The sequence below is a fragment of the Equus quagga genome, chromosome 13 (assembly GCF_021613505.1).
Source record: "Equus quagga isolate Etosha38 chromosome 13, UCLA_HA_Equagga_1.0, whole genome shotgun sequence".
In the NCBI taxonomy this organism is placed as follows: Eukaryota; Metazoa; Chordata; class Mammalia; order Perissodactyla; family Equidae; genus Equus; species Equus quagga.
This window is the reverse complement of record NC_060279.1, coordinates 89,215,504-89,240,564: the sequence shown is the minus strand read 5'-3', so window position 1 is coordinate 89,240,564 and position 25,061 is coordinate 89,215,504. Positions and strand designations below refer to the sequence as shown.

General features: G+C 53.6%; 3 protein-coding genes and 5 non-coding genes across 12 annotated transcripts; all 8 read left to right on the top strand.

The window, feature by feature from the left end:
- The first annotated feature begins 64 nt into the window (after positions 1–64).
- Positions 65–7,834, top strand: FLT3LG (fms related receptor tyrosine kinase 3 ligand). 3 transcript variants are annotated; one of them, XM_046683042.1, is made up of 6 exons: positions 65–454; positions 631–684; positions 909–1,052; positions 1,698–1,782; positions 4,852–5,033; positions 7,599–7,834. In XM_046683042.1, exons 3-6 carry the CDS (start codon positions 957–959, stop codon positions 7,815–7,817), a joined length of 582 nt encoding a protein of 193 aa, XP_046538998.1. In that variant the 5' UTR covers positions 65–454; positions 631–684; positions 909–956; the 3' UTR covers positions 7,818–7,834. The 3 variants fall into 3 exon arrangements, 2 of the variants coding, with proteins under 2 accessions (XP_046538998.1, XP_046538997.1); XR_006891629.1 differs by having other exon boundaries at positions 71–454; positions 1,644–1,782; positions 4,852–5,141; positions 7,599–7,734; XM_046683041.1 differs by having other exon boundaries at positions 72–454; positions 1,644–1,782.
- Positions 7,835–8,808: 974 nt separating this feature from the next.
- On the top strand, positions 8,809–12,932 carry RPL13A (ribosomal protein L13a). Of its 3 annotated transcripts, none has more exons than XM_046683038.1 (8): positions 8,809–8,875; positions 10,880–10,952; positions 11,295–11,360; positions 11,563–11,664; positions 11,864–11,949; positions 12,129–12,188; positions 12,513–12,635; positions 12,817–12,932. In XM_046683038.1, exons 1-8 carry the CDS (start codon positions 8,861–8,863, stop codon positions 12,901–12,903), a joined length of 612 nt encoding a protein of 203 aa, XP_046538994.1. In that variant the 5' UTR covers positions 8,809–8,860; the 3' UTR covers positions 12,904–12,932. The 3 variants fall into 3 exon arrangements, with proteins under 3 accessions (XP_046538994.1, XP_046538993.1, XP_046538996.1); XM_046683037.1 differs by having other exon boundaries at positions 8,845–8,959; XM_046683040.1 differs by lacking the exon at positions 8,809–8,875 and adding an exon at positions 8,993–9,011.
- Positions 10,991–11,074, top strand: LOC124251623 (small nucleolar RNA Z195/SNORD33/SNORD32 family). Its single transcript, XR_006891816.1, has one exon. It is a non-coding gene; the product is annotated as a small nucleolar RNA Z195/SNORD33/SNORD32 family (small nucleolar RNA).
- Positions 11,702–11,786, top strand: LOC124251622 (small nucleolar RNA Z195/SNORD33/SNORD32 family). The gene has a single exon (XR_006891815.1). It is a non-coding gene; the product is annotated as a small nucleolar RNA Z195/SNORD33/SNORD32 family (small nucleolar RNA).
- LOC124251626 (small nucleolar RNA SNORD34) lies at positions 11,990–12,060 on the top strand. The gene has a single exon (XR_006891818.1). It is a non-coding gene; the product is annotated as a small nucleolar RNA SNORD34 (small nucleolar RNA).
- On the top strand, positions 12,270–12,356 carry LOC124251628 (small nucleolar RNA SNORD35). Its single transcript, XR_006891820.1, has one exon. It is a non-coding gene; the product is annotated as a small nucleolar RNA SNORD35 (small nucleolar RNA).
- An 8,078-nt stretch (positions 12,933–21,010) lies between the features above and the next one.
- Positions 21,011–23,192, top strand: RPS11 (ribosomal protein S11). The gene is made up of 5 exons (XM_046682659.1): positions 21,011–21,156; positions 21,819–21,950; positions 22,132–22,207; positions 22,477–22,606; positions 23,017–23,192. The coding sequence occupies exons 1-5, from the start codon at positions 21,142–21,144 to the stop codon at positions 23,138–23,140; spliced, it is 477 nt and encodes a 158-aa protein (XP_046538615.1). The 5' UTR covers positions 21,011–21,141; the 3' UTR covers positions 23,141–23,192.
- Positions 22,284–22,371, top strand: LOC124251630 (small nucleolar RNA SNORD35). The gene has a single exon (XR_006891822.1). It is a non-coding gene; the product is annotated as a small nucleolar RNA SNORD35 (small nucleolar RNA).
- Positions 23,193–25,061: the final 1,869 nt, after the last annotated feature.

Sequence of the window (25,061 nt, the reverse complement as noted above, 5' to 3'; positions counted from 1 at the left end):
GGGGGGAGATGGACAAGCGTCAGAGGAAGAAACAGAGGGAGATGGGTCCCAGTGGGGATGACAGGACCCAGCTCAGGACGAAGCAGGAGAGATGAGCACAGAAGGGCAGAGGGGTGGACAGAGAAGAGAAGATCCCAGGCAGAGGTGAGCAGAAAGGGAGAGAGACGGGCTGAGTCGGGGAGGTGGAGAGAGGGGGAGAGAAGAGGCCGGTCAGAGAGGGGCGCTCAGAGCCAGATGGAGGGGGCAGAGAGCTGGAAGAGATGGATGAGCCCTGGGGCCGGGGGGAAGCCTCGCTGAGGGGGGTGTGGAGCCAATAGTGCCCCCCGCCCCACAGACCTCGCTGCTGCTGCTGCTGCTGCTGCTGCTGCTCAGCCCCGGCCTCCGCGGGAGCCCCGACTGCTCCTTCAGCCACAGCCCCATCTCCTCCACCTTCGCTAAGACCATTGGCAAGCTGGTGAGGGCTGCTCCCATCCTCTCCTGCAGGCCTTTCGGAGGCCCAGCTTCCCTCGCTGGGTCTGAGTTCCCCCCATCTAGGTCTCTGTCCTCGTGGGTCCCTGTCCCCCTCTCTCCGGGTCTCCACAGTTCCCTTCCTCCTGTCTTCAGCCCCGCCTGCCCCTGTTTTCTCTGCAGTCTGACTACCTGCTTCAAGATTACCCAGTCACTGTTGCCTCCAACCTGCAGGACGTGAGTGTCAGGTGGGGGGGCGGGGGGGCTGGGATGGAGGTGGGCAGGAGAGGCTGGAGGTGCACCCCGCCCCCAGGGGACCAGCCTAGCTTACCCACCTGGCTGCCTCCTCCCCTGGGAGCCAGGCGTCCCGGCCCCAAGCCCCTCTTCCTCCCAGCCCCATGCACCCAAGCCCCGAGTGCCCTCTGCCCGCGGGGCCCAGAGCTCGGGTTGTCCCTCCCCAGGACGAGCTCTGTGGGGCCCTCTGGCGCCTGGTCCTGGCCCAGCACTGGATGAGAAGGCTCAAGACTGTGGCTGGGTCCCAGATGCAAAACCTGCTGGAGGATGTCAACACCGAGATACTCTTTGTCACCTTATGTGCCTTCCAGGTCAGCCCTGAACTTGGGGGACAAGTGAGGGGAGCCAGCTGCCTTCCTAGGGAGTGGAAGTCAAGCTCTGCGAGGTCTTACTGGAGGTTTCTTTTGACCCTAGCAACCCAAAGGAGGTGGAGCTGGAACCCCAGTCCCACTGGGGGACCCCGTTGCTGGGGAGCAACTCTTCTCCAGGCAGCGGAGGATGGGGAAGGGGCTGGGCCCGAGGCGACAATTCTGAGTTTGTTTCTCGGGCCCTGTGGCGGGGCGTTGCTAAGGGGTTCTCTCCCCTTAGCAACCGGGAGAAGGAGGGGGTCTAAATTCCCTCTGGACCCAGGCCTGATTGGGCCCTGTTGTTGGGCGTTGCTAAGGAAGCTTCTCCCTAGCAACCAGGCAGAGCAGGGGTCCCAACTCTGAGACCCAGCCTCGTGGGGTCCCTGTTGCTGGGTGTTGCTAAGGAAGCTTCCTCTTAGCAACCAGGGGGAGGAGTCCAAACTCTGAGACTCAGCCTCGCTGGGCCCTGTTGTTGGGCGTTGCTGGGCAGGGAAGGCCCTTGGCCTGAGACACTGGGGGTGATGCGGTGGTGACGTCTCCCTCCCCTGCCCCCAGCCCCCCCCCAGCTGTCTTCGATTCGTCCAGACCAACATCTCCCACCTCCTGCAGGACACCTCCCAGCAGCTGTTGGCCTTGAGGCCCTGGATCACCCGCCGGAATTTCTCCCGGTGCCTGGAGCTGCAGTGTCAGCCCGGTAAAGGCTCCCAGCGCCCCCGCAGTCCCCCATCCACCCTCTCCCCTCCCACCCTCACCCCCTCCCACGGGCTGCATGACTTTGGGCATGTTCCCCCAAGTTCATTCCCCTTTCTGGGCCTCAGTTTACCCACCTCTGAGAAGGGAAAAACAGTCCCTGCCTGTTTCTCTCCGGCCACCCTGTCCGACAGAAATGAGGGCCGCCTGTTTCAGTGTGAACTTTCTAGTGGTCAAGTTAAAAAAAAAAAGTGAGTTCACTTCTTTTCAGGAATTTTCACATTTGAGTTTTTCTAGCAAGTTACTAGTTGTTTGATTTTTTTAGGGGGGGAGAATTATAGATTCACAGGAAGATGCAAGGAAATGCACGGGGAGCTCCAGGCCACCCTTCACCCAGCCTCCCCGCTGTGACCTTTTGCCTGTTGACATTAATTATAGGACGCTATCAAAACCAGGAAATTGACACGTACAATCCACAGAGTATTCAGATTTTATCAGTTCCACCTGCACGCGCGTGCGTGTGTGCATGTGTGTGTGTGTGTGTGGGGGGGGTACGTGTTAGTGCCTGGGCTGCAGTAACAAAGTAACACAATCCAGGTGATTTAAACAACAGAAATTTATTGCCTCGCGGTTCTGGAAGCCAGAAGTCGGGAATCAAGGTGTTGGCCGAGCTGGCTCCTTCTGTGGGCGGCCAGGGAAGGACATGTCCGGGCCTCTCTCCTTGGCTCATAGGGGGCCACTTCCGTGTTCCCGTGGCTTTCTCCCTCTGCGTCCAGATTTCTCTTTTATAGACACCAGTCCTATTGGAGTCGGGGCCACCACTGATGCCCTCGTCTCTTGACGCCTCATAACTTGACGCTCAAGTTAACCATTAACTTGTTTATCTCTTTAAAGACCCCGTCTCCAAAATAAGGTCACATTCCGAGGCACTGGGGGTTAGGACTTCAACATACAAATTTTGAGGGATACACCTCAACCCTTAAAAGAGTGTGTGTATGAGATTTTAGCACGTGTAGCTTCCTGTAATCACCACCACAATCAAGATACTTAACTTGACCCACTCCTTTTTTTTTTTTTTTTTTGCTGAGGAAAATTGGCCCTGAGCGACCATCTGCTGCCAATTTTCCTCTGTTTTTTTTTTCCTTGAGGAAGATTAGCCCTAAGCTAACATCTGTGGCAGTCTTCCTCTATTTTATATATGGGACACCACCATAGCATGGCTGACAAGTGGTGCAGGTCTGCACCCAGGATCTGAACCCACAAACCCAGGCTGCTGAAGCAGAGGGCGCGGAACTTAACCACTACACCACAGGGCTGGCCCCTTGACCTCCTCCCAACAACTCCATCCCTAACCGCTGACAACCACTAATCTGTTCTCTATAATGATATTATTGCATTTAATTGTAATCCTTTTATACTTATTTTTAGTAATTAATCATTTCAGTCACAAATTCTATTTAACCCAATATTTCCAACTAGTACCATTTCAACACATAGTCAATATTTTAAAAGACTAATTTCGTGAGTTATTTCACATTCTTTTTTTCCCTACTAAGTCTTTAAGAATCTGGTGTGTATTTTCCACTGATGACACGTCTCAAGTCCGACCAGCCACAGGCCACATGCTCAATAGCCACGTGGGGCGAGTGGCTGCCACCTGGGAGGGCCAGCACTGAAGTACCAAAACGAGATAACTTTATTGGAATATGAGAGACTGTGCCCTGTGGAAACTCAGCTTTTTCAGTTTATTTAGGTTTTCTTTGTGGCCAAGTATATACTCAGTTTTCTAACTGAGCAAGGTCTTAGGAAAAGAATAGATTAATTTTTTGGTGGGGTCAGAGTCGAATCAGTGGTATATCTTCTGTCAACTTTATCATGGAATTACTGTGTCTTTCTGTCCTTGGTATATTTGTCTATAGACCTGTCAGGTTCAGAGAGGGATATTAAAAAGTCTTCCGGTCTATGGGCCGGCCCGGTGGCACAGCGGTTAAGTGAGCTCATGGTTCGCCGGTTTGGATCCCGGGTGTGGACATGGCACCGCTTGGCAAGCCATGCTGTGGCAGGCGTCCCACATATAAAGTAGAGGGAGATGGGCATGGATGTTAGCTCAGGGCCAGTCTTCCTCAGCAAAAAGAGGAGGATTGGCAGCAGATGTTAGCTCAGGGCTAATCTTCCTCAAAAAAGAAAAAAAAAGCCTCCCACTCTAGTGATATTTTTCTCAGTTTCTCCCTGCACTCCCAATCATTTTGCCATTTCGATTTAGCTTCATTTGTATTTACATTTATGACTCTTCATTTATTCAGCCAAGTATTATTAACTGTAAACAAATAGACAAACAGGAAAATATCTGAGTGTAAGGGGCCCCATGCAGGCAAATTAAAACAGGGTGACAGAATCGTGGTCTGAGGTGGTTGGCTGGAAGGTCACTGAAACTTGGGAACAAGAACAGGCAGTGCAAAGGCCCTGAGGCAGAAACCTGCCTATGTGTTTAAGGCGTAGTGAGGCGGCCTCTGTGGCTGGAGTTGAGGGAGTGAAGGGGAGACTGTGGGAGATGAGGGTACAGAAGGAACAGAGGGGGCCAGATTGTATGGGGCCTTGTGGGCCATCATAGCTTCGTACATTCTATCCTTTATTGTCTTGTTATCTATCCATTTATTCATTCAAATATTTAAACTATGTTAATATTATTTAGCAAGCACTAAGTAGTAGGTTCTAGTGATAAATAAGACAGATAAGGCTCCTGTCGCCCACATGGAGCTCACAGACTGTTGGAAAGGAGATGAATAAACAAACTGATACAGAAGCTCTAGAAACATCTTTGTCCAATTATAAAATAAAATGCGACCTATGTGCCAGACACTGTTCTAAGCCCTTTCTGTATATCCCCTCATGTCATTTTCGTGACGACCTTATGAGGTAGGTGTAATGCTGACCCCCAACTGACAGACGAGGAGACTGAGGCACAGAGAGGGGAGCAGCCCTCCCGAGGTCACACAGCCGGCATCACGCGGGCTTTCTTTCCTTCCCTGGCCCTGCCCTTCTCCCCAGTCACCAGCCTCCTCTCTCCCCCCAGACTCCTCCACCCTGCTGCCCCCGAGGAGTGCCGGGGCCTTGGGGGCCACAGCCCTGCCAGCCCCTCAGGCCCCTCTGCTGCTCCTGCTGCTGCTGCTGCCCGTGGCCGTCCTGCTGCCGGCCGCCGCCTGGTGCCTGCACTGGCGAAGGAGGAGGCGGAGGCCGGCCTGCCCTGGGGAGCCGGTGAGGGGCGGCGAGCAGAGGGGGTGGGAGGGCTGAGGGGGTGGCCAGGGGCCCCCGGCCCCAGTCCCCAGGACGTGCTGCCCCTGCGGCTCGTGGAGCACTGACTTGGTGAGTCCTTCACCAAGCTGAGGACCCTGGACTCTGGGGGATGAGGGGCGGGCGCATGGGGAGTCACAGGAGGGCCGTGAGCAGGGGAGGGGCGGGTCAGCTCTGGAGGCACGAAGACCACCCTGGGGCCGTGATCGGGGACAGCCCGGAGGAGAGAGACGGGAGGCCAGAGAGGAGGCTGGCTGAGGGTCCGGGGAGGGAGGACAAAGCCTGAGGCGGGGCGGGGACCAGGACCATGAGGATGGAGAGGAGGGGACAGAGATGGAGGCAGAGTCAGGGGTCAGGGATCAAGAAGGACAGGGTGGGAGTCTGACGGGCTTTGGGGAGGGGGCACAGAGGACCCTGAGTCTGGCCCTCTGGGGCACCTGGGGGCAGAGGGAGATGAGGGACAGACAGGGAGCTCCTTGGGGACCTGTGGGGTCCAAGGGAGATGTGTGGGTACAAGAGTCTGCAAGCCGGGAGAGAGTGGCCTCCTGGAGCGGGCGGAGGGGACTGCCTCTGCAAAGCCCTCTGGGTGTGACAAAACTCAGGCTGTTCCAGGAACTTCGGCCAGCCCGGGGCAGGCGTGGGTAGGGGTTTGAAAAATGCCACAGGAAAACATAGGTCTCAGCCACCAGGCAGGGCAGCTGGGACTTCCTGCCCAGGGCAGCAGCCAGCCAAGAAAGGCGAGTGATGGAGGAAAGAACCGGGGAACCTGTGTGGGGGCAGGAGGCGAATGGGCCCAGAGGGAGGAAGGAGGAGAGGCCCAGTGGGTTCATTGAGAAGCTGGTTATTCTTATAGAGAAGCCATTATTATCCTTGTTTCACCAAGGCTGAAACCAAGGCACAGAGAGGGAAAGAATTTGCCAAAAGTGACACAGCTCATGAGTGATAGAGCCAAGATTTGACTCCGGGCCCTCTAGTTCCAGCCTCTGTGCCTTTCACTCTTCTGCCTCAGTTTCCTTATTCGTACAAAAGACTCTAATAATAGTCCTTTTACCATAGAGAGGTTAGGTGAAGTGACTCATGTGAGGTGCTTAGTGAACACTGTCCAACGGAAACTGAACACAAGCCACAGGTGTGAACTCAAATTTTCTAGTAGCCAGTTTCTTTTAAGCAAAAAGAAAACAGGTTACTTTGAATATTTTATTTCATTCTGTGTATCCAAAATGTTTTCCTCGCAACATGTCATCCATATTTTTAAAAAATTACTAGTGAAAGGTTTTACATGCTTTTTTTCATACCAAGTCTTCAGAATCCAGTGTGTACTCCACACTTACATCTCGATTCAGACGCTCAATTGTTATCAGCAATACTTGATCTCTATTAAGATTTCATGAAATTTACAGTTGCAAAATCAGCTTCATAAGTTGTTCGCAACATACAGAAGTTTTCCAGTAACTGGATTGAGGATCGGTTTCTAAATTTCTTTCTTTCTTCTTTTTTTTTGGTGAGGAAGATTGGCCCTGAGCTAACACCTGTGCCAATCTTCCTCTACTTTATGTGATTAGTTTCTAATGATTTTTCCTTCTTTTTGGCCGGAACCACTATCTTCCAGTAATTCGCCAAAATAAATGACACAAAGGGAAAGAGGAGAGGCAGCCACTGTTGGTTCTCTAGGCCTTCTAGAAAACGTGGAGTTGTTCCTTTGGCCACACATGTCGACTCTATAAGACATCAAAGGAGAGGGCCCTCTTCAAAAAAAGAATGTCCCCCCACCCCAGTGTCACTTTGGCAAAACAGGGAGAGTTGACAGTGTTAGCCAGCATGCTGTTGGCACTGTTGTAAACAAACAAGTTAAGGGCAAGATTCTCGCCAAGAGCACTGATGAGCGTAGGAAGCGCTGTAAGAGCCCAGAGAGCTCCTTGAAACGTGTGAAAGAAAATGATCAGAAAAAGAAGGAAGCCAAAGAGAAAGTTACTTGGGTCCAGCAGAAGCGCCAGCCTGCTCCCCGCAGGGCCCCACACTGTGAAAACTGAGCCACGGGAACTCATGCCCTGTGAGGTCAGGGCATCAGAGGTGTAAAAATAAATAAAAGACCTCTGGACTGTAAATAATAATAATGATGATTTTTCATTTCAGCACTTGTTTCTGAACCGTAATTTTTATTACAATTTTTTTGAGGAAAGGTAATGCCTGAAGAAGTTTTCCCACTCCCAGTAACGACGCTATTAGTTTAAATTAGGTAAAATTAAAAATTCAGCTCCACAGTGGCACTGGCCACGTTCGGAGCACTCGGTGTTCACACATGGCTGGCACTGTGGCTGGATCCGAGAGCGCAGATCTAAAACGCTTCCCTCAGTGCAGAGAGTTCTCTTGGACAGCGAGGCCCGAACACACAGCGAGTGCTGGCTGTGAAGCGAGTTGTTTTCTGCCCTGAGTCTGTGCAGAGCTCCGAGCTCGGTGCTTTCCTCTCCCCTGTCCATGGATCCTCAAACAGCCCGGTGAGACAGAGGCATCTATGATCCCATTTTACAGAGGACAACACTGAGGCCCAGAGGGAGTGGTCACCTGCCGGAGGTCACAGAGCTGGGACTCGGAGGAAGTCAGCTAGAGACTGGGCCCTTCCTGAGCCGCGCCGCCCCTCTCAATCTCTCTCCAGGATGGAGGCAACGCCAGCATCCGGCCCCGGCCCCGGCCCCGGCCCCAGCCGCCCCCCTCTGTACAAAGCCCTCCTCCCCGGGAAATTGTATATAAATCATCCTTTTCTACCAGCTCTGGCCAGGCCTGTCTGTGCATGGGACGGGGTGTGGATGGGGCCGCTGGGGTCTGAGTCTCGGTTTGGCAGTTAATGCAATGTTTCCTTCAATACCTGTTTTCTGGGGCCTCCGGGGCTCAGGGCCAGTGCCGGGCAACGCTGGACCCAGACGAGAGTCAGAACCAGCCCAGGTCTATGGGGGAGAAGTCACGGGACCCCGAGAGCCTTAGGACAGGATGACACACGCTCTGATGGAGGTGGCGCAGGCACCGTGGGAGCCCGGAGGAGGCAGGTGACCCAGCCTGAGACACAGCGGGGCTCTCTGGAGAAAGGACTCTGGAGCCAAAGGGCAGTGGGACTGCGACAAGCCAGATTCTAGACGGCGGGGGGTGGAAGGGAGGGGATCCCAGGCACGGGGCACAACCGAAGCAAAGGCCTCGCGTCTAGAAAGTGAGAAGCTCCTTTGGGGGGCCACTCAGGCACTGAAGTCGTTGCTTTCTACACCCTCGGATGGCAGAGGGATGGGGACACTGAGGCCAAGACAGGGTGTGGGGTTGGGTCAAGTCGCAGGCAGGAGGAAGGGGCACCGCAGCCAGATCTCAGCCTAGACTGAGCGCTGAAGGGCGAGCCTGGATGCCCCCTGCGGGCCACCACGTGCCCAGCAGCCTGCTGTCGCCGGAGCGGGTAACAGTCCTTCCCCTCGCAAACCCACCTCGTGTGCACTGAATGAACAGCCCGGCAAAACTACGGCGGCCGAGGCGGGACAGCCCCGCCCCAGCAGAGCCGCCCCCTCCCCAGCCCACGTGATCTCCCGCCCGGCACAGCCATGGCCGCCCAGGTCCGACGGAAAGGATACCGGATTGGACAATCAAAAGAGGCCCCGCCTTCTCAGCGGCCTCTCTGCGCACGCGCAGGACACTTTGGCCAATGAAAAGACAGAGAGCTGTCCGCGCAGCCCGTGTGGCGTCATTTCCGCCGCTCCCTTTTCAGGGATAAGAAACTCTTCGGCGCGACTTCCTTCTTTCCCGGGCGGCTGCCGAAGATGGCGGAGGGGCAGGTGCGAGCTCCGCGAGGTCCGGGCGGCGTGGGGCCGGAGGGAGTCCAACCGGAGACAGCATTGGGACTTATTTCACCTTCGTTTGTGTGTCTTGATACTTTAGCTAGATAACTGAGCAAAACTGGGAGCTTTGGGGGTAAGAGGAATCTGTAAGCAGGGAATAGGCTATCCGGGGAGTCTTTATGGCCGAGATTGGCTGAAATGCGGCATCATTCCTCCCGAGCGGTGATGATGGGGCTTCCGGCAGGGGGAGGCTTATTTTTAAATTGGGCCTAGGTTACTTTGATTTCGGCCAGGTTTTGGCCGGATTGGTCCCATCCAGTGTCCCCAGCGGCGGGGAAGACAGTCAGGCAGCCTGGGGGTGATGAAAGGCCAAGGATTGCCCAAAACGGCGGGTACTTGCACCCTGCCCGAGGCACGGATTGCTTCAGCCTCACGTGGGTGTGCTAATCAGCGTTCCTCTGCAGGTCTGAGTATTTTGCATTTGTAGGGGAGTAGAATTGGCCACCCCTAAATATGCTATTTGGGCATAGGGTTATTTTTAAGAGGCCGCAGACAGGAAAAGCTGTGAGAATTGTGGAAGTTAAGTCTCTCCGGTAGAGACCTTCACGTGTATAAGGGGAATCTCCTTTGGGAAGAGAATCGCGCTGTAGGAGGAAGGGGAGAGTGACACAGTCTCTAGAAGTTTTTCAATGGAGAACGTGTGAACGTAAATCTACGTAACAAGCTTACCCTTGTTTATTGTGCTTTTACTGGTAGCCTCCCGTGACTTCCTACCCCCAGCGTCTTTGTTTTTAGCTGGCGATGTTATTAATGTGGTGATTTTGGCAAGTTACTCAGTTCTCGTGGGTCTCTCCCATGTGTACAGGAGGTATTCGTGTTACTAGGCTGTAATTTTTTTTTTCCGTTAATCTGTTTTATGTCGATTTTTAATTTTTAGGCCAGCCAGAAGGACTTAGAAAGGTAGAAGGAAATTTGTTTTCTGAGACAGCGTGAAACCTTATGCAACAGGTCCAGGGGGCACCTCCCTACAGGGCATTCAGGAACAAATTGCTCTTTTCCTTTGCTTTTGGGGTTGATTGATGCTTTGAAGGTCTATTGCTGCTGGAAGCAGAGTTTGTGATAAAAGGCTCCCCCCGGGTCATGCTTTGTCCTTAAGCACCTGGAGGCCTTCGAGGAAGACAGCAGAAGCTTAGCTCTGAGTGCCCTGCCTCCTTGTGTAACTTCATGTATATATAAAGGACTTAGAATGCTCCTGGCATGTGTCCCTCCATTTATTGTGTGTCTGGTACAGTTTGCGTTCTGTTTTGTGTAAGTTGATTAATTTCACGATATTCCTGAGGCAGGTGTTGTCACTCATCTTAGAGGTGAGGAAGTTGAAGCCTGGAGAGGTGAGGGTTTGGGCCAGTCACCTCGTTAGCAAGTCTGGCTTTGGATTCTGTTTCTTTCTTCACTGTCTTCTGATAATCACAAAACATAACAAGTATAAGAGGAGGGACTTTTGTTCCTGATGAAGTTGAGGGTTGGCGTTTGAGCAGTTCGACTTTGTGTAGCCTCACCCGCTCTGAACCTCCGTTTTCTTTGCTGAGATATTCATGCTAGAAACTGCTGTACTTTTGAGATCACGAGAGAGTTAAGTCTCTTGGGCTTCTGCTCGTATCACAGAGCATGGGTTCTTCCACCTGGAGCATCGTGGGCTGAGTGTGGCCAGTCTAGTTCAAATCTTAGCTCATTCTCTTAGCCTCAAACCTAATCTGGGCATAAGCTTTCCTGCCCTTGAAGCAGCCAAGATGTGAGGGGGCTTTGAAATGTTATCCCCCTCGCTGAAATCCTGAGTCAAACACTTGCCCACCAAGGTGAACCTTGGGTGCGAGTTCCTGGGTCCTGGACCTGATAGGAAGCACCCTGGGGGACAGGCGAACTGGAAACAAGTAGAAAGCTGTTGACTGGGGTGGGATCAAAGCTGTGGGTGCCTCTGACCCCTCTCGCTGTCTCTCTTGACAGGTCCTGGTGCTGGATGGCCGGGGCCATCTCCTGGGCCGCCTGGCGGCCATCGTGGCCAAGCAGGTGCTGCTGGGTAAGTGTCCCCAGCTCCCCGGACTCGAGCTCTGGCTGGAGGTCGGTGATGAGCAACAATCACCATCTTTCGTTTGAGTCTCACGACTGTGAGATCAACCCCATGCACCGCTCTGAGACCATCCAGCACTCCCTCCCTGGGGCTGGGGGCTACAGGGCTGAAGTTTACTTTTGGGGCTGACTCGTAATTCAGCTTGAATCCAGCTCCACCGGTTACTCCTCCGTGACTTCAGGCCGGAGGCTCCCCTGTCTGGGTCTTCAGCAGTATCAGGGCAGGTGGATGGATGCACACAGAGCCCGTGGGTGGCTTCCTAACCTTTGCGTCCCTTTCCTTTTCTTCTAGGCCGGAAGGTGGTGGTCGTGCGCTGTGAGGGCATCAATATTTCTGGCAATTTCTACAGAAACAAGTGTAAGTTAGGGCATGGGAGAAGGGCCAGAGAGTGTTGGCCTGGGTGGTGCTCAGGTCTCAGGGTTTGAAAGCGACCCCACAGCAGTGGGAGATGATAGTGTGAGTTCCCAGACCGCCCTTGGGGCGTGGGTGTGGGCTGGCAGAACTTGGCATTTGCCTGGGAGCTGGGAGGCCTCACCTGCTCTCCCTTCCCCCTTCCCAGTGAAGTACCTGGCCTTTCTCCGCAAGCGCATGAACACCAACCCATCCCGCGGCCCCTACCACTTCCGAGCCCCCAGCCGCATCTTCTGGCGGACCGTGCGAGGTGAGCCGGGCCCGAGGACCGCAGGGGTGATGGGGGCTCGGCCAGTGATGAGGACTTTTCCCACTCGTGTTCGAGTTTCCCAACCATGAGATGACTCCACATGCACTACCATCTGAGGCCGCCCGGCTGCCCACCGTGGGGGACAGGGCAGGGTCCGCGCGAGCCCCACTGAGCAGGCCTGCTGTCCCTCTGCCCGCAGGCATGCTGCCCCACAAGACCAAGCGAGGCCAGGCCGCCCTGGACCGCCTCAAGGTGTTCGATGGCATCCCGCCGCCCTACGACAAGGTGAGCTCGACCACGCCCCCACGGCAGCGTGCATGTGGCCCGGTGTCCGTGATGTTCCACAGTTACCTACATTGTTCGATCCTCGTGAGAACAGCGCTGGCTGAGACACTGCCCCGGCCAGCCTCCTTCCCTGCACGCCCCTCGCTGCAGGGCTCTAAGCCCCTCTCCTTCTCTGACAGAAAAAGCGGATGGTGGTTCCTGCTGCCCTGAAGGTCGTGCGTCTGAAGCCTACACGAAAGGTGAGTGAGCTCCGGGGTGCTCTGAGAGGCCTAATGGGGGCTCGCTGGCCCACTGGGGGTGATCTTTAGGTCCCCAAGACTGGCAGATGATGGCTTTTTCTCACGATGGTCTGCGGATGCCACTGTGGGCAGTGCCGATAATGCCAATGGCTTAGCTGATGCCAGGAAGGGCAGGGAGCCCTTCTGGGGTGGGGGGGCGGTCCTCAGCTTCCAGGGAAAAATTGGAACATTAAATACCTAGGGTCCCCATTTGTCAACCACTCTCCTATGGGCCCCAGCCCCAGTCCCGGCTGTCTCCTTACAGCTTCACTCCTTCCCCCCCAGTTTGCCTACCTAGGGCGCCTGGCTCACGAGGTTGGCTGGAAGTACCAGGCGGTTACAGCCACTCTGGAGGAGAAGAGGAAGGAAAAGGCCAAAATCCATTACCGGAAGAAAAAGCAGCTCACGGTGAGGGCAGCGGCCGGGAGTGGGGGCGTCGCGCCTGGTGGGCCATCGCTCTTGATGTGATGGCTTCCGTGGGCCCCCAGAGGGTTCCGCCTGGGGTGGGGAGTGGGGTCAGGTCCCTCCAGTGAGGGTGCTCCTGGGCGGCAGCAGCCGCTGATCCTCATCTGTCCTCTTAACCCCACAGAGGCTACGGAAACAGGCTGAAAAGAACGTGGAGAAGAAAATTGACAGATACACAGAGGTCCTCAAGACCCACGGACTCCTGGTCTGAGCCCAATAAAACTGACTGTTAACTCCTCATGCTTGGCCTGGCCTGCCCTTCCTCCATCGCCGCCCGCCCTAGGATGTGGGGGACACCCCGGGGCCACTGTCCAGGCACCACAGGCAGCCTGGGCCTTGGCAGGCTGGGAACACAGAAAGGGCCGTAGAAGCACTAACAGCTGTAAGCTGTGTGGGCTTCATGACGCCCTTGTTCTTGAGAGCTCTAGGAAGGCAGCAGTTGCAACCATCAGTTCAGTTTCAGTATTTGAGCTGAAACCTTTTACGTTGTGAGTGGGGCGTCCGTTTAAACAGCCCCCGGGGTCACGGGCTATACTCTGCAGCTGTCGGAACGTGAGGGGTGCTGGGGGCACTGAGCCTGGCGCTGGGCGGAGGCGGTTGCAGATGCAGCTGGGAGGTACAGCCAGGGAGCCGCACTGCCCTTGCAACCTTCCCTGGACTTTGTGATCAGGAGCAAATAAATTACTTTTCAAGCAATTTGGCGTCTTTGCAGTGTGTGTCTGCTGTGGAGGCAGGCCCTTGGCAAGAAAAGGGAGCTTGCGTAAAACTGCCTGTGCTGGAGTCTGCACAGAGAGATGTTGCTTGATACCCTGCCCTTCGTGGCAGAAGATTTGTTGAGATTTACACGCTAAAGAATTTCCTTGAAGCCAGTTATTGGTATTTCCCAAGCCTAGCACGGCCTGTGTGGCCCAGTTTATGTGGAGCTCGCTCACTTTCATTCAGCTGCAAAGTATGGAACTACCGTTGTGAGCCGGTCCCCCACTGCGGGACGTGGGCTGTTGCACACTTAGGCCGCACCGGGGGGCTGTGCTTTGTGAAGACGTTTTGCAGGTGGTATTTAGGCACTAAAAGTGGGATATGAAAGTTAATGGCATCTTACCTGGAAGAAGACTAGGCAGCAGGTTAGGTCTGTCCCGGGGAGCCCCCGAGGCTGCTGGCATTTAGCGGGTACCCAGCCCTCTGCCGTCAGCACTGGCCACCTCCATCACAGCCTCCCCCGCTGGGCTCGGGCCCCGTATGCACATGAGGTTTCTGTGGAGCCTCCTATACGGGGTGCCAGCCCCAGGATCCCGCGCGGAGCTGTCTGGCCTGACAGGTAAGCGGGTCTGTCCTGAAGGAAGCCAGCTTGATGCCCTGGGGATTGGTGGGCAAGAGTTGGAAATAGTTTTGTCGTTGAGGCGTTAGGTCTTCCCACGCCTGACAGCACGGGGAGCTAGTGGAGCGTAATGTGCGTTTTACTGCAGCTCACGGGCAAATTAGAGCTTCTGCGCCAGGCCGTTCTGTCGTGTTGAATGTCTTGCAAATGTCCAGCAGAGCACAGTGACTCAGGTTTTTGCCAAACCATTCATCAGATGGGTGTGTCCCTACCCCTCCCGGGGCTTCTGCTCCCCACGGGAGCTGCCACCAGAAGCAACTAAAGGCACAGGGAGCTTAAATCTTACAGTTGGCAAAACTGCACGTTACAGCAGCACAATATAACCCCACCAAAAGCAGGATCCGTTCAAAAGATCAATTGGGCTTTATAAAACTAAAACTTTCCACTTCAAAAGACACCACTAGTGAGGCTGGCCGGCTGGCGTAGTGGTGAAGTTCATGCGCTCCACTTTGGCAGCCCAGGGTTCGCGGGTTCAGGTCCCAGGTGTGGACCTACGCACCACTTAGTAAGCCATGCTGTGGCAGGCGTCCCACATAAAATAGAGGAAGATGGGCACAGATGTGTGCTCAGGGCCAATCTTCCTCAGCAAAAAGGGAGGATTGGCAGTGGATGTTACCTCAGGGCTACTCTTCCTCAAAAAAATAAAAATGACCGTTAACATGAACACAAGCTTCAGGCTGGGAGAAAATATTTGCAAATCATTTTCTCTTTTGAAGGACTTGATCCTGAATGTATAAAAAGCTCTTAAGACTCAATAACAAGAAAAATAACCAAGTAAAAGTTAAGCAAAAAATTGAATAGACATTTCACCAAAGAAGATATATAAATGGCCAGTAGTAAGCACAGGAGAAGATGCTCACCGTCGTTTGCCGTTAGACAATGTACATGAAATCGGGCATACCCCTCATGCTTCCTGTAGGACAAATACGGGGAGTTGGAACCTCTGGGCCAACGGCAGGAGCATTTTCAAAGCTCCAGTTCCATCTTGCCCAGCTGCCCACCAGCAAAGCCCCCTCCACAGCACGTGGGCGTGCTGCCCCGTCCATGGAAGGGAGGGCCACCAAGGAAGGTCCTGTTTTAACAGGCATTTCAGTGGCGCTGCGGAGGGTGGGCGTATCCAGGTCTACCAGCGTTTGCGTTTCTGTTGTGAAATGCCGGTAAATATGTCCGTGAAGTCTGGCGGCGGCGAGGAAATGTTGCCTCAAGTGTCAATAAGTAGAATGGGCTGAAGGTGATTATTGGACGACAAGGCTGTTCACAGTGCAGGTGAAAAATCCACATGGTGAGGGGCTGGCCCCGTGGCCGAGCGGTTGAGTTCGCGCGCTCCGCTGCAGGCGGCCCAGTGTTCGAATCCTGGGCGCAGACATGGCACGGCTCATCAAACCACGCTGAGGTGGCATCCCACATGCCACAACTAAGAATATACAATTATGTACCGGCGGGCTTTGGGGAGAAAAAGGAAAAAACTAAAATCTTAAAAAAAAAAATCAACATGGTGGGTTGTAACTAGCCTTAAAATAGATGCTATTGAACAGAAATGGAAAAATGAGCGCATTGCAGGAAGGAAAGAAAAGAGTTAAAAAGCAAGAAGAAGGCAGGAGGGAGGAAGAGAGAGAAATAGGTTTTGGTCACAACGGAGAATGTATATCGTGAGCTGTGATGATAAATGTGAAAAACTATGGACCTAAAAGTCTCCAAATTGCCCCTTGGGGGGAGGCGCTATTTCTTTGCTTTTCCCTTATCATCAAAATCTCACCAGCTACTCGGAGCAATTTGCAAAATCTCGAGCATTTTCAAAACCAGAGAGGAACTCGCACCTAATCGGACCACCTGGGGCTGCAAACCACCCGGCAGGGTCGTGCACTTCCTTCCAGGCTTTCATCTAAGTAACTTTTGTACACAGTTTAGCACACATTGTAGACAACAACTGTGGGTCCTGCTTTTTGTGTTTTTTTTGTTTTTTGTTTTTAACTAATATCATAAATCCTTTCTAAGTCGTTTGAAAACGCCAGAAGTTACTTTTTTCTAGAACCTTCTATGAACCCCAGAGGGACTGCAACGACGATAATTAAAACTGAATCATTCAAAATTTACAAAGCTGTTAAGTGTAAAAGAAATTTAAACAAACTTTCCAATGGTTTTTTGTAAGTTTGTAGCATTTATGTTGCTGAAGTTCTTACAACTTAAAAGATACCATATATATACACGCAGCCTTCTCTGTTTATAACAGCACTTTCTGCATTGATAAAAATGTTCTAAGATCTTCGCTGTCCCCTCTGCAAGCCGCTAGCCAAGGGTGGGTACTGAGCACTTGAAATATAAATACAGGGACCGAGGAACTGAATTTTAAATTTTATTCTATTTAAATTTAAATAACCACAGGGAGCTATTGGCTACGTTATCGGACAACGCAGTCTATCAACCTCAAAAGATATAGCTCACAATTATATTGCACAATAAGCTTTCAAAAAAGAATTCATCCCAGAGCTGGTCGATAAATATTTGTTGAATTAATGTGTCACGCTATGCCTCCTGTTCTGTCATTTCCTTTGTCCCTTGACTTTTTGTACTTTTTGAATTTTGCACCACGTGCATGACATGCTTATTCGGAAGGAATTGCCAATTTAAACAAGAGGAAATGGAACATGGCTAGCAATCTTTTCATCTCTGGATTGATCAACTAACCTCAAGTATTTTAAGCGCTTGCAGAGTATTCCACGGTCAAGCCACACCCCGACTTATCTGCCTGCCTACAGATGGGCATTTTGGTAGATCTAATTCTCCTCCATTCCTTCATTTTGGTCAGTCATCAACATGTACGATGAGCACCTGCTATGTGACAGACGCCAGAAGCCCTGGAGGACACAGCAGACAGCAATCCGTGCCCTCACTCTAGTGGGGAAGAGGAAACAAAGGATAAACAAGAATACACGAGGGGGCCAGCCCGGTGGTGTAGTGGTTAAGTTCGTGTGCTCTGCTTCAGTGGCCTGGGCTTCATGGGTTCGGATCCTGGGCACAGACCTACACACTGCTCATCAAGCCATGCTGTGGCAGCATCCCACATAGAAGAACTAGAAGGACCTACAACCAGGATATACAACAACATCCTGAGGCTTTGGGGAGGACAAAAAAGAGGAAGCTTGACAACAGATGTTTGCTCAGGGCCAATCTTCCTCACCAAAAAAACAAACCAAAAACCACCAGCGAGTGGAATCCAGCTTGTCAGCAGTGCTGTGAAGGAAACTTCACACTCTTATTAATAGGGTGGGGGTCCCCAGTGTGGGGGTTGGGAGAGGTTCCACTGGAGGCTGAGAGGTGAGGCACTGGAACAACGCATTCAACACAGAGGGAATAGCACACTAATTGAGAGGGAGTGTTGGAAACCTCGACAGCAATATGACAAGTTAATTATTTATCAGTTGAGTCTAAAAGAAATTAAAACCTGGGCTTTGTCATTTTTTTACAATTTACTTTTCCTGCTAATTCATTGCTATTGTATTTTACAAAAACACTGGTCCATGACAAGTTGCAAATTTAAAAAACTGGTCCTTCACCACAGATTGGTTGAGAAGAAACAATGTAGAGGTTTGTTGGAGCACAGATTTTATGTTCTAAACCGCAATACCTAAAAAAGTCTTCACTTGGGGCTGGCCCCGTGGCCAAGAGTGGTTAAGTTCGCACGTTCCTGTTTCAGCGGCTCACGGCTTCGCCAGTTCGGAACCTGGGCGCAGACATGGCACCGCTCATGAGACCATGCTGAGGCGGCGTCCCATGTGCCACAACTAGACGGACCCACAACTAAGAATATACAATTACGTACCGGGGGGGCTTTGTGGAGAAAAAGGAAAAATAAAAAAAATTAAAAAATTAAAAAGTCTTCACCAGAATTAATAGACAGATCACAGTCTATATAAGAGACACAACACAATCTATATTATTCAATGGGACAGGGGACCATCAGCCTCAAGGACTGAGGTGAGGTCCCTCTGATCGCCACATATTTATTTGCAGGCAAAGAAATACAAGCATAGCAGGGACTCACGCCAGCGGGGATATGCAAGTCAAAGCTCAGCAGTTCTAGTCTGCCTCCCTTCAACGTACCCCAGCCCTACCCAAGGCCGTTCCCTTAGGGAGCATGCTAGGAGCAATAGGCAAGTTACGCAGACGGCGTTCCGTTCCTGCAAGGGCCCGGCGTTCCTAAGCCCCTTGCCTTCATGCTCGGTAAGATACTCCCTTCCGGCCTTTGATTCCAAAGCACAAACAATCTAGTACAGTAATTTATGAGAATCAGCAGATCGCATATTTCTCAGCCACCCATTTGTACTTCTTCTTGCTAAGCTTAAAGCCCAGCAAGAATGTTGCTATGATCTCCTGCCACACAGATGGCCACACAATTGTCTTAACACAAAGTTATTGAATATACTGTGTATTCCCTGTGGATTTAATTGCATCTTGCATCATATGCTAAATTCTCAAATCAAGTTGGATTTATTTGGGGGCTTCCTAGGAGGTATAGTTTAAATATTTACATGGAAGAAATCAACTTTTCTTTTTAAAAGAAAATGTATTTAAACACACCCACACAAATATAAGGTCATATACCAGGATTTATTCTTAAATGATTAATTCACAGGCTGTTTGCCAGAATAAAGACAAATTTAAGTCTTGTATATGTTGATTATCAGCTCGGTGCATCTTTGTGTGTTGAACTGGGACAGACTCGTGTAACCATGGACTCTCTAGGACCAGTTCAACCGACGCCATCAACAGAGTAATTAAGGGTGGTTTTCTCAGGAACTGAGACCCCTCGTCCAGTTCAGGCCAGTTGAGACCACCAACCCATCAAATGGGCCTGCACAAATGCCCGATAAATGACCCTTCTGATGTCAAAGGCTTGAAAACTCCACCCTCAGATCATGCTAACATCACCATTTTGTGGCCATGTCCTATGAAGAGCCATGAAACTTGACTACGCTGCACAGATCATCCATGACCTCACGTCTCCTCACCTCCAGTCACCCATCTCCGCACTTCAGATGGCCCTGGCCTTGATCCCATAAATTTTGCCCCAAGCCTGGATCGGGGAGACAGATCTGAGAGTATATCTCTCCTGTCTCCTTGCAGATCGATCTTGCACATAAAGCTATTTTTCTTTTCCTGAAGGCTGATGCTTTAATAATTGGCTCTTCTCTCTCTTTTTTTTTTTTTTTTTTTGAGGAAGATTAGTCCTGAGCTAACTACTGCCAATCCTCCTCTTTTTGCTGAGGAAGACTGGCCCTGAGCTCACATCCGTGCCCATCTTCCTCTACTTTCTATGTGGGACGCCTACCACAGCATGGCTTGCCAAGCATGTCCACACCCGGGATCTGAACCAGAGAACCCCAGGCTGCTGAGAAGCCGAACATGCGAACTTAACCGCTGCGCCACCGGGCCGGCCTCTGGATCTTCTCTTTATGTGCACCAGGTGGCCAGCCCTTGCTCAGCAACACTAGCAAAAGCTTAAATTTGAGGTCTCTGATGAATGTGAAGCCTCAGCTAGAGGGCTGGAGAACACTCTGGGAGGTGCGGGGCGGGGTGGGAATCTTTCTGGGTTTTAGTTTTTAGTTTAATAATCCACGAGTATTTCTGTCCTTCCCTATCTGCTTTACAATTTAAGAGGCAATTTCCGAAAGGGGAAAAAAGAGCTGAGGCCTCAGATCCTCCTGGGCTCATTTGCTGACTGCCTTTGGCTAAAGGGGTGACCCTGAGAGGTGACCCCTGCTCTCTGAGCCTCAGCCTCCTCCTCCTGTCCTGTCAAATGGGATAATAGCAGTAATTCCTACGGGGTGGGAGGAGCAGCCGAACATGCATTTCTAGAGACAGAGTAACACTGAACAAGGAAACACTCAGATAAACCAGACCAAGACTAAGGGGAGAGGCACACGATTCATCTGCGCCAAGCTCGGGAGTTTGAAATCTTGCAACAAGGTCTGAATCGGTGAGAGTGTGGACAGCTGCCCGGGTTGGCCTGAGACACCAGGTTGTTGCCACCACTGCCGGTGGCCCACGACAGCAGGTACACAATAGGTGCACAAAAGTGTGGGCTGACTATAAAAAGGACACCAGGGTTCCTTCTTTAAAGGTAGGTTATCAAGAACTCTGAAGCCAGACTGCCCACCTCTGCCTCTCATTTTCTGCGAAACCTGTAGCATCTGTGCCTCAACTTCCCCATCTAGAAAACGAGAAGAATAATAGACTATTAGCACAATGCCTCTGGCCCATGGCAATTGCTTCCTAAGATTCTGCTTCCTAAGAGTTTCTTAAATAATAAATTAGTATCCAGTTATAGATCTACAGTGCCCAACCCAGTAGGCATTAGCCCGATGTGGCGATTTAAATTTAAATCTAACAAAATTAAATAAAGTTAATTCTGGTCCTCAGTCGCACAGGCCACATTTCAAGCGCCAGCGGCTACCGCAGTGGACAGCGCACATATGGCACATTTCCATCACAGCGGAAAGTTCTATTGGACAGCGCTGTTGCAGAGAGAAAATCAGCAAAAGGGCTTTTTTCCCAGTAAACTATTACCTGGGACACAGGGAACAATTTTCATTAAACTTCAAAAAGCTCAAGGGCAATGCCCGCCCCTCACAAAGATGGCGGCGTCGCCTGCCCCGCAAAAAGATGGCCGCAACCACGTCCCGGACACAGCCACGCGGTCCCCACACCCCACATGATCCTAGCCCCGCAGAATCATGCCCGCCTCCCTATAACTCTCGCGATAATGTAGACCGGGCTCAAGGCTGACCACGCCTTCCCGACGTGAATTAGCGCGCCAGTGCAGGGACGCCCTGACTATCGCGAGACAGCGTCCGCGGCTTCCCGCCCCTCTGCCCTTCACCATCATGGCGGCGTCGGCGCCGTCTCCGAATTGCGTGTTTGGTGAGGGCCGCCCGTCAATCAGAGTGGCGCCCAAGGCACCGCCCCAAACCCTGCTGCCCCGCCCCCTTTCGTCACTTCCTCTCTAGCCCCTGCGCAGCCGATAAGGAAACCCGGGCGCCGCGCGGCTTTCCTTTTTTTCCGGCGGCCGGGAAGATGGCGGACATTCAGGTGCGGGTTCGGGGCTGGCGCCTCCGCTTATTGTTAGCCCGGGGCGTCCTCGATCGCCCGGGGGTCCACTCGAGCAGAGGACGCGTGTCTGCATTAATCTCGACCGGCGCCTCTTGCACCCAGGGGGCTCCGCACATGGAGGCTCAAGCCTTTTAGAAGTTGTCTTGTTAAGCGTCCCGGTTTCCGGGGTGGTTTTCTGCAGGCCGTGGGCCTTGGGGTTAATCTTTTTGAGTATAAGGGTTCATCCGGGGAGCCCCTCGTTTGGGTATTAATACTGCAGCCGTATATCTCAGCTAAGGAGCGAATCCCGGGTAGGGGTCCTGGTTTCTCGCAGCATAATTTATGCTGAGCGGTGTCCTGGGTGTTAGCGGGATGGTTCTGTCCCTATGGGTTCTCAGGGGTGACTTCTGCAGGCGGTGGGAGGTGTTTTGGAGCGTGAGCGCTGAAGTGACCCCCAGGTTCAGGGCTGAGTGTGAATGAGGAGTGGATTTGTGGTGAGAGTGTCTTAGAGGGTCATTCTGGGGCCCTGGGCCCTGGAGGAGCGTTTGGGGAGTCCGTGCTGGAGAGGAAGGATTTGGGGGTTCCTAGAAGGCTTCCAGACCTGGTGGCTGACAGCTCGCGATTTACCAGCTCACCAGCTCCCTCCTCCCTCCTCCTCGCAGACCGAGCGCGCCTACCAGAAGCAGCCGACTATCTTTCAAAATAAGAAGAGGGTCCTGCTGGGAGAGACTGCCAAGGAGAAGCTCCCGCGATACTACAAGAACATCGGGCTGGGCTTCAAGACGCCCAAGGAGGTAGGGGGACTCTCAGAGGAAAGAGTGAGCCCCACGTGTGCCCCGGCTGAGTTGCCCTGCCCACCTCTGCGTGGCTGCTCCCGGGGCTGCTGGGAATTGTAGTTCTTGTCCCTGAGGCCACGCCCCCTTTTTTTTCCAGGAACTACCTGTTGGAGGCTCACTCTTTCCTCTTCTTTTTCAGGCCATTGAGGGCACCTACATTGACAAGAAATGCCCCTTTACCGGTAATGTCTCCATCCGAGGGCGGATCCTGTCTGGTAAGTGGGCACCTCTGGGGGCCTCCTGGGTTTGGGGGGGCTGGGGACATGCGGACTCCTGGTTCCAGGGGTCACTGGCAGATGATGTCTGTCCTCACGATGGTCTGCAGATGCCTGCCATAGGCACTGCTGAGAAAGCCGCTTGGCACAGCTGATGCCAGAAACAGAGCTCTGCAGCTCCCGATTCCTGGCATGCCCTGGGCGCTCCAAGGCTCCTCCTCCTCGGGTTGGGGGGAGCGCCTGACCACAGTCTGTCCCCTCCCCGCCAGGTGTGGTGACCAAGATGAAGATGCAGAGGACCATTGTCATCCGTCGAGACTACCTCCACTACATCCGGAAGTACAACCGCTTTGAGAAGCGCCACAAGAACATGTCCGTGCACCTGTCCCCCTGCTTCAGGTGAGCACCGGGGTCCCCCAGGTGGCCCAGGCCAGCCAACCTCCGAGGCAGAGAGGAAGGGCTGGTCTGCGCTCGAGTCTGAGTGACATGGGGCCTGACCGGGGCTTGCCAGGATGCCCTGGCTGCGGGGGGAGGTAGAAAGCTGTTGGGAACGGGGGCAATGACGAGGCTGCTATAAGCAGGCCACCATCCTTGGGAACCTCGAGTTTTGTGTCAGATGGAGAGGACCTGCCCCGAGAAGTCCGGGCAGGTTAGTATCCTCTCCAGCATTGGGCTGGGCACGCGCCTTGCACATAGTTTGTGCTCAATGAATAATGGCTAGGAGGCAGATGGAACTGGACATGTGAGGCTCTCCTCTGGGGGCTCCCCTCACCCCCCCGTGGTGACACACCGGCTGCCCCCCTCCACAGGGACGTCCAGATTGGCGACATTGTCACAGTGGGCGAGTGCCGGCCCCTAAGCAAGACCGTGCGCTTCAATGTGCTCAAGGTCACCAAGGCCGCCGGCACCAAGAAGCAATTCCAGAAGTTCTGAGACGATGCCTACCTGCTCCCCCAAACAAAATAAAGTTATTTTCTCAGCCACAGGCCAGGCTCGGGGTGTCTGCCCTTCTTGGGGGAGGGGACTGCCTGGGAATTGAGCAAGAGGTTGAGGTGAAGGAGGGGTTCGTTTTCATTCTCTGGGGGCACAAGGATGGGAATGGGAGCCACATTCTGCCTCTGGCTCTCATCTGCGGGTGAAGACAAAAGCCGTGTTGCGATGCTGCCCTTCTCTCTGCGTCTTCTCTTGGTGTCGAAATAAATAAGTTGTTCTACCTGTCGTCGAACTGCCCCCCCCCCCCCACCCCAGTCTCTGGGGAGGAAGTGAGTGAGGGCGGAGGCTCCTGGGTTCTCTAGACTGGTCTAGGCCCTTTCTGGCCTCCGTGGGGACGAGAGGAGGAAGAGCCACACTCTGGGCCTCTTGGGGGGTTGGGTGGGCTCGACAGGTCCACAGTTGCCTGGCTCTGCACTATGGGGGTTTTCGACCTGGGCCTCCTTGTCTCCCCAGACAGCGACAGGGTGGGCCAGGGAAACAACGCAGGTGCTCTCCCCTGTGAGCCCCACTGCCCCCACCTAAGTGGACATGATGCCGGGTCACAGATGAGCAGACTCATCCAGGGGGCGAGTTCTCTGCCCAAAGTCCCAGGGAACAGCTGGGCTCCAGGCCTCAGGTTCTGGAAACCTTTTGCCTGAAAAATCCAAGTAAGGAAATTGGCCTCGCGAGCAAGTCTGCCCGGGAGGCCACCCTGGAGCCCCCCTGGAACCCAGCTCGGCCAGGCGGGGTTGCGGGCTGCTCAGAAACGGGTAGGGAGGCCCTGGAAGTGGGACCGATGGGGAGTAAGGGAGGGAGGGACAGCCGGGGTGGCGGGGGGCACCTTGGGTGAGGAGAGACATGGGAGATGGGAGAGTGGGGACAGGGCCAGGCAAAGTTAGGGTAAGATAATGGACAGCCAGACAGCGACCTTGAGCCTCAGAGGAAAACGGGAGAGGTTGACAATTAGGAGGGGGACCTTGAGTGCCAGATACAGAAATGAGAGAATCAAGGCAGACGGCTCAGCTGGACACCGAGCAGGGACCCAAACCGCAGGTAGGGACGAACCGTCAGATTTCAGAAACAGACGGACCTCGAGCATCGCTTCGTTAGAGATGACAGGCAGGAGGCGGCAGGTGTAGACTGGAGAAGTCAGAGACGACAGGGAGAGGAGGCGAGGACCTGTGGGAGCCGAGGGCAGAGACGGAGGCGCAGAGGCAGAGGGGGATGCTGGAGGCACCCCTCGGGCTTCACCCCTCCGGCCCGGCGCTGCTGGTGCCCCCAGGTCCCTGCCCCCCATACCTGTACCAGGGACCGAGGCACAGCACTGGTACAAGGGTTGGGAGACAGGGCCGTGGGGAGAGATGAGCCGCTGCTGCCTCCGGACGGACGCCGCCTCTGGACCGGCCCGGCGGCTCCTTTTTACCCAGGCCCAGCGAGGGCGGGGGTTCCTGCCAGAGGAAGTGGGGCCGCATCAAAGAGGGCAGGAAGGGGCAGGGACGGGTCAGGAGGGGGCGCCGCCCGGAGTTTCAGCCTGCGAGCGCGCCCCACCCCGTGCCGGAGGGCTGGAGACCCTGAGAGAGGGGGACAGAGATGGGGGAGTAAGAGATCCCGAGAGGAGGGAACCGAGCCCCAGGAGGGAGGGGATGGAGATCCCAGAGGGAGGGGGCTGGAGACCCAGAGAAGGATGGAGGCTGCTCGAGCGGGCCCCCCTGCCGCAGGTGTTTCCGTTCGGGGTGGGAACGCCGTGTTTACAACAACAACAGCCCAGCTCCCCTGTTTCCTCCCGGCGGTCACTGGGGCGTCTCCTTGGCACCCCATCGCATCAGGCTACCTGGTCTCGGGTGGGGCATGTGCCTGGCGTGTGTTGGGGGCCACCTCTGAT

Excerpts from the sequence above, each read along its gene's own strand:
- FLT3LG (XM_046683041.1), top strand. The coding sequence starts at position 957 with ATGAGAAGGCTCAAGACTGTGGCTGGGTCCCAGATGCAAAACCTGCTG. Across the intron at positions 1,053-1,643 it reads TCACCTTATGTGCCTTCCAG|CCCCCCCCCAGCTGTCTTCG; the intron begins GTCAGCCCTGAA and ends CCCTGCCCCCAG. Across the intron at positions 1,783-4,851 it reads GGAGCTGCAGTGTCAGCCCG|ACTCCTCCACCCTGCTGCCC; the intron begins GTAAAGGCTCCC and ends CTCTCCCCCCAG.
- RPL13A (XM_046683037.1), top strand. The coding sequence starts at position 8,861 with ATGGCGGAGGGGCAGGTGCGAGCTCCGCGAGGTCCGGGCGGCGTGGGG. Across the intron at positions 8,960-10,879 it reads GACTTATTTCACCTTCGTTT|GTCCTGGTGCTGGATGGCCG; the intron begins GTGTGTCTTGAT and ends CTCTCTTGACAG. Across the intron at positions 12,189-12,512 it reads GTCTGAAGCCTACACGAAAG|TTTGCCTACCTAGGGCGCCT; the intron begins GTGAGTGAGCTC and ends CTTCCCCCCCAG.
- RPS11 (XM_046682659.1), top strand. Across the intron at positions 22,208-22,476 it reads CCGAGGGCGGATCCTGTCTG|GTGTGGTGACCAAGATGAAG; the intron begins GTAAGTGGGCAC and ends CCTCCCCGCCAG. Across the intron at positions 22,607-23,016 it reads CACCTGTCCCCCTGCTTCAG|GGACGTCCAGATTGGCGACA; the intron begins GTGAGCACCGGG and ends CCCCCTCCACAG.